Source organism: Drosophila navojoa, chromosome 3 (genome assembly GCF_054131105.1).
Source record: "Drosophila navojoa isolate 15081-1374.11 chromosome 3, UAZ_NAV_1.0, whole genome shotgun sequence".
In the NCBI taxonomy this organism is placed as follows: Eukaryota; Metazoa; Arthropoda; class Insecta; order Diptera; family Drosophilidae; genus Drosophila; species Drosophila navojoa.
In genome coordinates this window covers 19428611-19441817 of record NC_142891.1, presented here as the reverse complement: position 1 = coordinate 19441817, position 13207 = coordinate 19428611, and the positions used below count along the sequence as shown (strand labels likewise).

Genomic DNA, 13207 nt, shown 5'->3' with positions numbered 1-13207 from the left:
TATGTATGTATGTATGCACTGAGTATATCTTATATATGTAAAACTAATTCTTGTTTGTTTTCACTTTTACGTTTTCTGCTTCTCATTTACTATTTTGGTATGTTTCTTATTTATAAATCGGTAATAAGCGTTTCGTGTTTTTTTTTCTTTTCATTTTTTTGTATATTTTTACTATTTTTTTTTTCTGTTTGTTTGTTCTTGTTTTAAATGCAAAAAATGTTATGTACTGTATAAGAATTTTGTAAGACTTGAATATGGGTGAGTTTTGTTTTCTTCACGTATTTCAATATTATTTACAAATTGTATTGAAAATTTCCTAGCTTTTTCGCGATCTATATCATTCAAAAATTTACAAGTTCACTAATTTACGTGTTTCTGTTTGTGTGTATGTGTGTGAGTGTGTATCAATTAACAATAATTTTACTTGTCTTCGTAGCTCTTCCTGCTGATGCCTACTCACACTTATCCATAGTCGTATAATTAGCAGCTCTTCGTGTACGCATGCATATATGTATATATAACTATTTATAAATACAGTGTATAATCCTCAATGTTGTTTTTTGCTGCTGCTTGTGTATATATATATGTATCATAAATTTGTAATAATTTCAAAAAATGCAAACTATTCACTTTATTGCGACTAAGTTTAGTTGAGTGAATGCGCGAATATCCCATATATTATAGGTATGCACCTATGTACATACATACATATGTCTTATAGCAAAATAATAAAAAAAAACATTCTCAACTGTAACTGCACTATATACGTATGCAAATATATATATATATATAACTAAGCCTTGCCCGTTTATTTAGTAAGCAATTTCATATCATTCGCCCAGAGGATTGTCCCAGAAGATCCATTAAAAATGTATATAATTATTAAACTCAAGATCAAGATAGTTTTTGAATTCATTAATATGGAATTATTAGAATAAAAAAATTGATAAAAGATATTTTAATAATTTATGAAATAAATAATTCGAATAAATTTGCTAAATTAGAAAATATATATTTATAATTTTTGTTATTTTTTTTTTTAATTATTAAACAGAATTTAAATTATTCACAACAGAATCCAATATCAATGCACATCAGTTGGCATATTGACATGGAAATCGATGACTATATACCCCAAGGACAATCCTCATCTATGTATAATTGCCCACACGAATCGATTCATCGATTGGCTTTACTATTATTTCTTGGTTTTTTTTTTTTATAAGAATGCTTTTGCATTTGGTAATCTTAATGTAAAGTCGCATCTAAAATTGGCAAAAATTATATATGTATAAACTCCAAACTTTCTACGGCTATAAAATGTGTGAGTGAGTGTGTATGTGTGTGTGTGTGTTGGCTTTTGTCTATGTATATAAATGTGTGTGTGTGTGTATCGCAGGCTAATATAATTTACAGAAAGTACAAATTTCACATACTATCGATACGATTTGTGAGCTATATATGCAAGTTGTATATATGTATATACATATATATATGTATATATTTATATTTATATATGTTAAGATTGCTACAAGTACAGTTTGGAGTTGGGCATTGGAATCGATTGACGCTCTCGCCGCTAATACATCTCATTCTCATCCCAGTCGACGGACTGCAGAACAAGCTTGTCCAGTTCCTTGGAGTCGCCGTTGCTGCTGTTGCGCCGCCGACGCTTGCGCTGCAGATGGGCCCACTTGCGGTTCAGCTGCGCCATCTGCGGCGTCGCAAACATGGCCGCCGCAGCGGCGCTGAGCTTTGTGGGCGTAATGGCATTGGACTTGGGCGTGCCGGGGCTCATGCTGAACAGCTCGCGATTCCCAAACCGAAATCGGCGCGGCGGTGGCAATGGTGGTGCAGAGGCGGTAGCTAGCGCTAGCTGAGGCGTGTCATAGGGCGGCGGCGGCGTAATCATGGCCAGCGATGAGGTGTCCACATCGCCGTCATCCAAGTCATCCTCGTCCTCGTCCTCGTCCTCGTCGCCGTCGTCGCCGCCTTCATCGTCATCATAGGGTTGCATATGGAATGTGGCATCCGAGTGGGCATGCCGAAAGTGTGCGGGTCGCGGCTCGTACAGCTCGTACGAGGGCGAACGTGGCATCAGCATGAAATGGGCGGACGTTGGATCTGTGGGCGACTGCGGCTGTATGGGCGTGACGGGCATAGACTTGGCTAACTGTTTGCTGCTGGACAGCTGACGTTGTTGTTGTTGCTGCTGCTGCTGATGCTCCTGTTGTTGTTGTTGTTGATGGTGCATTGGTTGTGTGGGCGTTGGCGTTGGTGTGGGCGTAGGCGTGGGCGTGGGCAACGCCTGGATGAGTGGCATCGATTTGGTGTTACATATCAATCAATCACGGTAAATGTAGCTGCAGTTCTTGGGGCTCTCCTGCGGACTGGGACTGCTCGATGGCGGAGCTGGACTGGAACTGCTGTTCGACATTACGGGCGATGAGCCGGAGCTGGAGTGCGGCTGCTGTTGTTGTTGCTGCTGCTGCTGCGGGCTATTTGAACGGTGCTGAGTTACTGCAATGTCAGAAGAGAACAAAACGAAAAAAAAACAAGAAATAGAAACGCACAGCAGGTCAATTGAGTTCAGTGGTCAGCTGTTGAGAGTGCTTATGCAAAGATACTACACACGCACACACACGCTCACACACGCACACACACATATATATATATAGTCAGACACACGAGCAAGTACATGTTGCAACAACACAAATAGAGTTATATTCAAAGCAAATACGTATACATAAATACATAGAAAAATACATATTTACTGCAATTACTATTTTCATATTCTCTTTTTTCTCAAAACTATTTGAAATACTTTTTACATAACATTGAGTCTGTTGCAACATGCACAAATATACAGACACGCTCACACATACACACTTAGATAATAAATCTATAATAAGAATATATGTATATGAAAGCATAGAAATAAAAGAAAATTAAATTAGTATATAACAATCACTTAATATTTATTTAATATATAAATTTTTGAAAACTTTTGTGTATTTAATTTTTATAGGAAAAATTTTTAAATCAAATTATTTGAATTTTCAATTTACAAATAAATATACCTAATATTATATTTTCAAAAATTAATTTACTTAAAAATATATGTCAACTATAATTTATCAAAATTTTGTTTTTTTAGTACCATTTAAAATTTGTAAAAAAAAAAAAAAACTATTATTTAAATCAAGAATTAATTTTGTTCATCGAATACATAGAGAAACACAGCAAAACAGACAGAAGAAGTGAAAGAGAGTCAGAGAGAGAGAGAGAGATACATATATAGACAGAGTTTAGAAGTTATGAAGGATATTGAAATGGACAATTTAATTCAAATTCGTTCGACTTAATTATGTGTGCGTGTGTTTGTGTGTGTGTGGATGTGTAGTACACAATTCGAAACTGAAAACATTGAAAAGGAACAGAAAAACTTACCAATACCATGACGGGGCGGCTGTCTTCTTGGGCGACCAAGACTTCTGTTTCGTGTGTTTGTGTTGTTTACAGCCTAGGAGTGGTGATATACAATCTTTTTATATTTGTTCCTTTTGTATTGTAAATTGTATTTCTTAGAAAAGAAAACTCGAGTAACTTGTACTTTACTTTAAGTGAAATCGAAACTAAAACTTAAAGAAATCGTGTTATCTCTGATTTGGCTAACGAAAATAAAATAAAATGCTTCAAAGATCGAAATCAAATGCGCATCAAGCACTTAAGATCCAATGCTTAGTTCTTATATCAGGTCAAATGCCACAACTTATAAGAATTCAATCAATTTTGGAGTGTTTTTAAGGTTTCTGATCTTTGATTTACTGGACGTATAACCTAAATAAAAGTTCTTATTTAATTGTAATTTGCAAGCAATAAACTGAAAAATTGAATAGCATTACATTAAGTGAGTATTACGAGTAGTTCTATGTTTCTGTGTGGGTAACTGTATTAGATGGTATATTAGAAGTATTACAAATACATTTATCATTATCATATTGTGAATATGTAAGTATCTAGGTTCAAATGCACACACATTCTTTGGCTAATTGGTTTATCGTTTTGGATCGAGTGTAGTTTATCGCTAATACGCAAAGTGCTGGAACGCCCATGCAGAAGAGGAGTTCGAGGATTGCCAGTCTAGGCAAGTGTGGATAGGGGTCGGGTTACAGAGCAAGAGAGAGAGAGAGAGAGCGAGAGACAGAGAGAGCGCAACAGGCATACACAGCTCATACACGCAAAGACGCAGGCATACGAAAGATCGATAATCGTGCATCGATATACATATATGGTCGATCGATTATCGATTACACAGAAATTGTAACCCTTCCGCTGGCAAATGGCAACGAAGCGTCGAGTTGGGCGCGGGCTGGCTGACTGACTGGGCGAGGTCTTTAAGCTGCTTCAGAATTTCTTGTTGTTGTCTGAGACAAGTTCAATGTAATGTTTCGCGGTCTGTTTTAAAAATCAAAAAAAGAAAACTTTGCATTCCATAACGTAATTTACAGTTTACTCGTGAGAAAGAATCAAATTTCGATCAAACTGTGCTGGGTGTATAAGATATACATAAGTTGAAATAGAGAAAGAGAGAAGACTTAGAGGTGATCAAACCGAATTGCAGAGAAAATCATTCAACAAAATTTGGAGCAAAATCTGTTTTCGCAAATTACTTTTGAGTTTCGAATTTCAGTTGATCTCGCAATCGAGGGTATCCACACTGCAGCTATTGAGTAAATTTTGTCAGCCGTATCAATAAACAAATAAAACATATATTAAATTAAAATTTATAACCAAAGACAATAAACAATACGATAAATTCAACAATTTCCAATAATTGAAAACAAAGCAAAAGTTAACTAAAATTTTCTTTAGTTATACGTGAGTATTTACCATATTTTGGGTAATTAGTCCCTGACTGGTTTCAGCCGCCCCACTCCCGTCTCAAAGGTAAACCTAATGAAAAAGGGAAGAAGAAGAAAAGATAGATAGAGTTTTGGTATTTTGGTTGCTTGGTGTTGTCCACATTTGACAGTTGTTCGGCCATCAGCCATCATCGATAGATAGCCTCAGCGTGTTAAGTATGTTTTGTATGTGGAAAAGTAGTTCAGCAATAGAGTTTAGAGCTTAGAGTAGAATATGTCTTAGAGCAGAAAAGATTCAACTATACAAAATGCTTAGAGAGACGCCTGCAAAAGTATCGCAATCGCCCATGTCGATAGATTGGTGTATTTCTATAACGTCAGCGAAATCAAACAATAATTCGTACAATAAACAAACCCCAGACAACTTTAAGCTGAGAATCAGAATTATGGAACAATGTACATGATTTATATATATATATATATGTATAAATATATGGTATATGGAGAGAGAATATGAAAATACGTTTGATATTCATGGGCATGCAAATGGGCTGATGGACTCGAACCAAGTTAGATATGCACAACTAGATACATATATGTATATAATTATCTAAAAAATGGGATGTTTGTGTTCGATATACATAGATTTGAGTTATGCTTGTTTATTATGATGTTTAGGATATTTGTTTTTGCTTAAATTTGTATAAAGCTAAATTAAGTGAAACGACGTAAACAAAGAAAATAAATTAATAAAAATAACAAAACATCATTCTTCAAACATCATTCTATAATGATTTATATGAAGTTACATTAAAGGTTTGGACTTTAAAGAAAAATTAAAAATAATACACAATAAATATATTTGAACTGAAAGCATATTAGGCATATTACCAATTTTCCACAATTTTATCAAGAAAATATATTTTACATATGTAAGTAAAGGCATGAAGATGATAATAGACATTCAATAGAGGAAACATTTAAAGTACATAAGCATGCAGCTAGGATGTGAGTAATAAAATATATTGCAAGACTTGAAAATGAAAATCAACCGAATAGAATGAGAAATGGCTGCTGGTGATGTGAACAGCTTTTTATCCAAAGAGTGAATACGATTTAAGTACTAGAGTACACACAAAATGACATACATACATACATGTAGATACAATATACATATATAGATACACATTCACCCACACACCCATACACACAGTTAGATAGAAAGATAGATAGTTACAGACAGAGAGAGAGAGAGAGAGAAAGATGGAGACACGCACAACAAGTTGAAAAGTGAGTCTAAGAAATACACCAATCGACGATTGAGTGAGAGTTCAATCAAATACAAGCGCACCACAAGGATTCGTTTAAGTATATATACTAAATGTCAAAATGTCAACAACATCAAATAGAGCTCAATGGATACGATTAGAGATATTAGAGATCAGTATACAATGAAAATCAAAATCAAATCAAAATTTATATAAATATAGATGAAACGTAGTCAAACGCTTACAACAGGCACTACGAAATGTGGAACTCACCTTCTTGACGCTGCGCGTGGTCGAAAAGCCATCGCCGCGTCTATAGTTGTCGCCCTGCAATTGAAAAAAGGAATTAGTTAATGTTGCTCTAAAATGGAAGCTGACTTTCATCGCATTGGATGCTGGGACTCACCATCACCTGATGCGAACGCAGTGTGCCAAAGTTGTCTCGTCCGCGATATGATTGCTGGGTGTTATAGCCGTCTGGTTGGAACTGGAAGAGCGTCTCCGAGTTGGGGCCCTGGTGCATCTGGTGCATGGGTGGCTTGCGCAGCGTATTCTTTGGCGAGTGCATCTTGTTCTGCGGTGGTGGCTGCGGTAGTAGCACCGGCTCCGCATACGTCACCTCCTCCACCTGTGGCAGCAGCTTCGGCTCCTGCTGTATGCGGCACGACGACGGGAAACTATTCGAAAAGAGCAGTTTAGCTGGCCATAATCAAATATTACGACAATGCCCACTCACCTGTTCACATTTTGACGTTGCTCGAAGTATTCGTATTCCGTATCCGGATACGGCAGATTGTCATCCTCATCCTTGTGGCAGCGACGGCCACAGAAGTAGCCCGTAAAGAAGCCAACCAGCAGCGAGAATATCGAGCCGGCCAACACGGCCATGACCAGAGTCTCGACCGTGTACTGCGCATTGATAATATCTGCAGAAATTTGTGGTCCTTTGATTAGTAAATGCGGTGAATACATTTTGGAATACGTTCCAATTTAATAATATTATATTACGATACGATTTTGAGAGAGTGTATCCAATTGGCACATCGAACATCACAACGAGTACATATGTATATAAGAGATATTTGGCAGGGTCATGTTTGCAAGTAGGATTACGTGTACACAGAATCCATTTAAAGTTGTTTTTGTTTTGTTTTTTTTTTATGTAACCACAGCAATAAACATCCAAACATCGAAAATACAATGAACAATGCCCAAAATAGCGCATGTTTTTAACGTTGAAACATCAATAAATGAAATGAAACAAGAACAAGAAGAAGACAAAAACGAGTTAATACAAGGAACAACAGCAATGATTGATTCAAATAGTTTTTGGAGTATAATATACAAAAGTGTAGTTGAAGTTGAATTAATTAAATCGAAAGTGATGTGAGATTAATTAATTTATAATGTAATACTTTTCATGTGTGTTACAGGCATTTGTAAACTGATTAAATATATGATACATGATATGATTGATATATGTATGTGTGTATGGCATTATTATACAATATGAAAATGCAAGCAAGGTTTTAAATATAATCAACTGAAAATGAAATTGAAATTGCATGCAATAAAATAAATTTATATATATAAAGTGGTCTAGTCAGTATTACCCGACTAAGAAATACCCTGAGTTGAGCATTCTGCCTAGGTTTCTGCTATATTATATCCCTAGTTTAGGAATGTATGATAGAACAACTTTCTTTTTATATTGTCTTCCCATATTAGAAATATGGAAAATGTATCCAAAATACGTATATTTATAATCTTTCATATATAAATTTGTTATTCGATTGAGATATCTATATAATTAAGAATAATGATGCATCTAACCTATACAACTTAACCCTAACTACCCACTGCTCACACTTTCATATACTACAAGCTTCTGCTCATATAACAACATGGCATAGATATTTAAGTTATGATAAAATAAAAAATGTGAAAAAGCGTGGAGAGAAAATAAAATGAAAATACGTTTACTGCTAAGCTGCATTCAAGTTGATGATCATAATAAAGCAACTAGAATAAAGTGCTGGGTAAATGTTGATTGAAATTGAAAAGCATGAAGTGGCAATAAGCAAAGGACAGATGTCAGCATAAGGGCGAGGCGAATGGGCATGCCTTTGCTGGCTGGCTAGCTGGCTGGCAAGCACCTGGCGTGCAACAGGGAAAGACCGGAGTGATATGAAAATGTGATTTAAAAAATGACAAACGACGGGCAAATAAAACATATTTACATTGTGTGCTACAAACAAAATCTGTGTGATACCAACATGCAGGGCAGAACGTAAAGCAAAACATATATATATGTATATATATAGATGTCTTACCTTCAAAGTTCTTATCAATATTGTCTATGATTTCCTGATCCTTGCTCTGGCGACGCGAATCCAGTAAATCCATGTCATTGCGGAAGCCCTTCTGCTCACCCACGTTGGCATCCTTTGAATTGATTTTGCCTGAAGCCAAATACGGAACAGTTAGAGCTTTAATTTGAATCTATGTGTGCGTGTGTGTGTGTGTGTGTGACTCACCTGAGGGACAGGCTGCATGCTGACCGGTCGCCACATTCTGATAGAAATAGTTCTCCTCCAGCCAACGCGGCGCACCATGGGAGCGACACTTGCCAGCAATTTTGTCCCAGGCACAATACGGATCCTGCAATGCGACGCATTCACTGCAAAGGGTACGGAGATGGTGGGCTCTTGAGAGGAATGCTCAAATGGCAATGGTGTAAACATATTGCAAATTGTGAAATGTAAAACGCCATAAATGCGCATAAAGTGCTAGCATATTGCAGCAGCAACAGCAACAGCAACAGCAGCAGCAGCAACAGCTGCAGACAGACAAATGGCTGGAGATACTGTTTTTCTCTCTTGCTCTGCCTTTCTCTCTCTCTCTCTCAGTCTGTCACTAACTCGTGCTCTGTCTGGCAGACTTCGCTTGAAAGTCACGCAAATTGTTACATGAAATAAAAATGTCATTGTTCTTGCTGTTGCTGTTGCTGCTGTTGCTGCTGCTGCTGCTGTCGCAATTGCCGCTGCAGCTGTCGCGACGCGTCGCTTCAATCTGTTTCATATACATATGTATGTATTTGGTATATTTCTTTTTTCTCCGTGCATGACGCTTACCTGCAGCTGGTGATTTTGTCATTGTGACATCGATGCAGTTGTATGGCTATCACCTGACTATCGGTGACAATGATTAATTTACCATCGTCGTAGCTGCCATCTTTCGGTTGATCTGCGAATCGTATTTGATACAATGGGAGCTCGTTACACATTCCATTTTTAATTGACTCTTATTGGATGGGTCTGCTGCCCCGTTCCACTCACCGTATTGCATAGTTCGCACAATTTCCAAATTGCGTATGGGCTCACTCTTGGGCAGCACATCGATCTCCTCAATGACCACCGATGTCACCTTTTCGGCCGAGTCAGCTGATTCGGCATTCACGGACTTTATAATCTTTCCATGGTCTGGATGGAGAAAAAAGAAAAAGACATGTTATTTATTGAAAGCCATTTAATGAAAGCCATTTCCTTAATGTAATATTCTCAAGCGATAAACTAATAAGAGTCCCATTATCAAGAATTATTACCAAATGCTTTATTAGTACATATATCCTAGATGAATTACTTGTAATGCTTGTACAGGACTAAATTTGATGCTTAGATAGGTCACTAGAAAAACAGAATATATTTAAGAAATTCTGTTTAATTTGGAATATTTATATATACAGGAATATTTATTGAATATTCAGGAAAAATGCCTTTAAAGTCGAAATATATTCCATAAATAACAGATGTTGAAATTAAATTGTAAAAAGACATTTGCAGCTAAATATGTTTCATGTTGATAGCTTGATAAAGTTCACTGCATAATAATATTCAGATGTCTATGTATATACATATGTATATCCCATATGTATATGCCCGCCCGGCATCAGCGCACAGACACCAATATCCTTTGGGAGCACATTCAGACACTGATAGCAACCATAACGACAAGCGATGTCAAGCGTAAATTGACCCCGGGGACCACGACAATTGGCCATGTCGAATGCGACTCACCTGTGCCAACGAAAATCACATCATACGTCTTGCCGCCGGGCGTTTTGATCTGTGCGTCAACTGCGATTTGTGTGAAGCGATAACTGTAAATAAGGAGAGAAATAACACAAAATGAATATTAAATTCTTGAAGTTAGTGTAAGCTTTAAGGGCAGATATTATGCTGTGAAAAGGGATCTGTATGTTGGAGCCCTACAAAGCAACCTGTGGTCTCCGCTGCAGATGAGCCAAGATGGAGAGATGATGTAGAAGATAGAGAGCAATTATAACTCTCCTGCTCTCAGTAATAAATACTTAAATTTATGAAATCAATATTCAATTTATGAAATCCTTTAATTTAGATTCAATATAAATTTTATTTGTTAACAAATCTATGAATAAGTCGCAATAATACATATGTATATCTTTTCAACCTTTATAGTCTATAACCTGTTGAAATACTACTTCTTTCTGTATCAGCATTAATAAATGGTGGAGTCACATTGAAGCTTAAAGAGCTCGTTCTCTGATCACACTTATGGCATTCTGCAATATGCAGCAAGCAAGGCCAATCTTATCTGCCCCGTCCTCTCTATCTAATAGCATACTTATCAAAGTTTTTTAGTTCTATGCACAAATTGGAACCGCAAACAACATGTCAATGCTGCCAGCGCTGAATGACACAACAGGACACTTTTTGGATAGGCGGTTGGTTTTTCGGTTAGACACCATTAATAAAGGGAAGACAGGAGAGGGGGGAGAGGACACAGATGGAGAGAGAGAGAGAGAGAGAGAGGGATAGAGGTATAGCTGGTCGCTGTAGCAATGGTGAGAATGACAAACAGAATGGCAGAAAACCACAACAGCGGTAGCAACAACTGCAACAGCAGCAGCAACAGCAACAGCACCAACAATTGCTGCTGCTTGCTGTGTATGTGTTTGTGTGTTTGTGCATTTGTATTTATATGTAAAAACATATTCGAGCGAACAGCAACAAAGGACATGAAAATAAAAACGGAAATTTCTCTCTGATTTCACCACAAAAATGTTGAACGTTAGCTTTGCTGTTGTTGTTGCTGTTGTTGTTGCTATTGTCTTGTCCTTGTTGCAAGCAACATTTGTGGCTGTGCGCTTGGCTGCCTTGTCTATTGTTGTTTTTTCGTGCAACGGTTTATGTATCTGAGCTGTGTGTCAGTTGTTGCCTCGATTTAAATGCAAATGCTCGCCATGGACAACTTTAGCAGCAGCAACAGCTAAAGCAGCAACAGCTACAGCAGCAACATCAAATGGGCCCAACTGGACGAAGCCTGTATGGCAGGCATTGTGCATTGTTTTATTGTTAATTAACAAATCTAGTTTTTTGAGCTTTAGTTATGTTTCCCAATTTTCTAAATGGCCAAAGAATTGCATCGCTTTTTTGGTCTGGCCAGCCATCTGGCTTAAATGGCCTCCATTTTGTGTTGACTGTTGCGGTCTGTCTCGCTGTCTCGCTGGCTATGTGTGCCGAGAGCTGGGAATAAACTAATGCGTGTGTGCCGGGCCCAGATAGGGCCAGAGCTTAAACTCAAATTGAAAAAGTTTGCCAACAGATCCCATAGGCCTTGATTGTAAAATAATGATGGCAAGCGAATCTATTTGAGAATCCAAACTCGTTTCGAACTGCTGCAGCATTTCCCATTCTGTTAGTCTAGTAAGTCGATCTATTCGAAATATCAGTTCTAAATTTGATAAACCATAAATGGAGACAATATCTGGGTAGCAAGTGAATATTTTGAAGGCAAGATAGAGATGATATGGCGAAGAGATAAACAAAGTCAATGAATAAATTTATTGATTTTTTCTCTTTTAGATTATAAAATTCTCTTATATATTTTATCATGATACATAAATGCATATTAGTTTTTATTTTAGTTGAGACATTATATAATTAGAATATTTTCTTATAATATAAAATAAATTTAAATTAGGTTTAGTCCCATTTTGTGTCATATTCATCGTTCATTGTTCAATGAAAGTTTTCAATTAAAGAAACAACAATAAATATATACATATATACATATTCATATATAAAATTTAATGGAATGTACGCTGAAAGCAAAGTTGAGGCGGCTTATAAATTAATTCCCAGAGCAACAAAAGCTACAGAATGATATGAAATAAGTCCAAACAAGAATGAAACAAGCAGCAATGGCTGATGGGGACAAAAGTCCCATGAATGGCAATGCAAAAGTGCTGCCAAAAAGGAAAAAAACAGCAACTTTGCTGGCCGAAAATTATAAAATGGGAAAAGGCCATGCCAGTACGAAAGGCAGCAACAACAGCAGCGAAATAAAATAGAATAAAGATACATGGAAAAAATAGAAGAAGAGCAAAGAAAAACAAAGAAAAGGACAGTTTTAGAGGGGCAGGTTAGGGTTTGAGTTCTTCTGCTAGCAGCTGGCAATTGAAACTTGCACAATTTTAGCCAACTTTTGTGTCGCTCCGATGAGCTTAGACTCGGCACTGCTGACAACAACAACAACAACAACAGCAACAAAAGTAACAGCAACAGCGATGAGGGTCACAAGTGGAAGTCAACTCTATTCGCAATGGAATGAAATTAGTGTGGGCAAAGCCAGAGCCAAAGCTCACGGTCTCGTTGCGAGTCTGTGGCTGAGCAGCAGCCGGAGGGCAAGGACATGCATGATAAAGGCCATGACAGTAAAAGTGGCAGAGGTATAAAAACTTGACCGATAAGATAAGCGCACACAACAGCATTGTGGCTGGCACCTTGGCAATGGCACTGGCACTGGCCCTGGCACTGGCACTGGATCTGGCAATAGTAGTGCGCCTGTCAAGCAAAAGAGGCTGGCCAGGATATGGTCAACCAGCTGGCAGAAATCTGTCGAGTATGGATACTTCCGGGCCGACCAGGAAACAATTTGTTACAGAGACGCTGACCCCAGCGACTTGCAACTTGAAGCATTTAACTTTTGTGAAGCTTCTAAAACTTTTCCGTTATATAGGAAACTTTCTTGACG

At 37.3% G+C, this 13207-nt stretch overlaps 1 protein-coding gene across 6 annotated transcripts in view; it reads right to left on the bottom strand.

The window, feature by feature from the left end:
- Nucleotides 1-2197: 2197 nt before the first annotated feature.
- The window catches only part of Sema1a (semaphorin 1a), a 148768-nt gene continuing 137758 nt past the window's right edge, over nucleotides 2198-13207 (bottom strand). The window contains exons 11-21 of one of the 6 annotated variants that reach the window (XR_016196477.1): nucleotides 10210-10292; nucleotides 9472-9615; nucleotides 9268-9379; nucleotides 8671-8813; nucleotides 8467-8595; nucleotides 6870-7077; nucleotides 6540-6810; nucleotides 6407-6460; nucleotides 4894-4956; nucleotides 3451-3523; nucleotides 2249-2520 (exon numbers count right to left, since the gene is read on the bottom strand). Coding sequence is in view for 3 of the 6 variants with exons in the window: in XM_089257855.1 (XP_089113981.1) it covers nucleotides 2345-2520; nucleotides 3451-3523; nucleotides 6407-6460; nucleotides 6540-6810; nucleotides 6870-7077; nucleotides 8467-8595; nucleotides 8671-8813; nucleotides 9268-9379; nucleotides 9472-9615; nucleotides 10210-10292 (1393 nt within the window). In the remaining 3 variants the exon portion in view is untranslated. Of the gene's footprint in view, nucleotides 2521-3450; nucleotides 3524-4673; nucleotides 4727-4893; nucleotides 4957-6406; nucleotides 6461-6539; nucleotides 6811-6869; nucleotides 7078-8466; nucleotides 8596-8670; nucleotides 8814-9267; nucleotides 9380-9471; nucleotides 9616-10209; nucleotides 10293-13207 lie in introns of those variants that run through there. The other 5 variants (XR_016196479.1, XM_089257855.1, XM_089257856.1 and 2 more) reach the window with 5 other exon arrangements.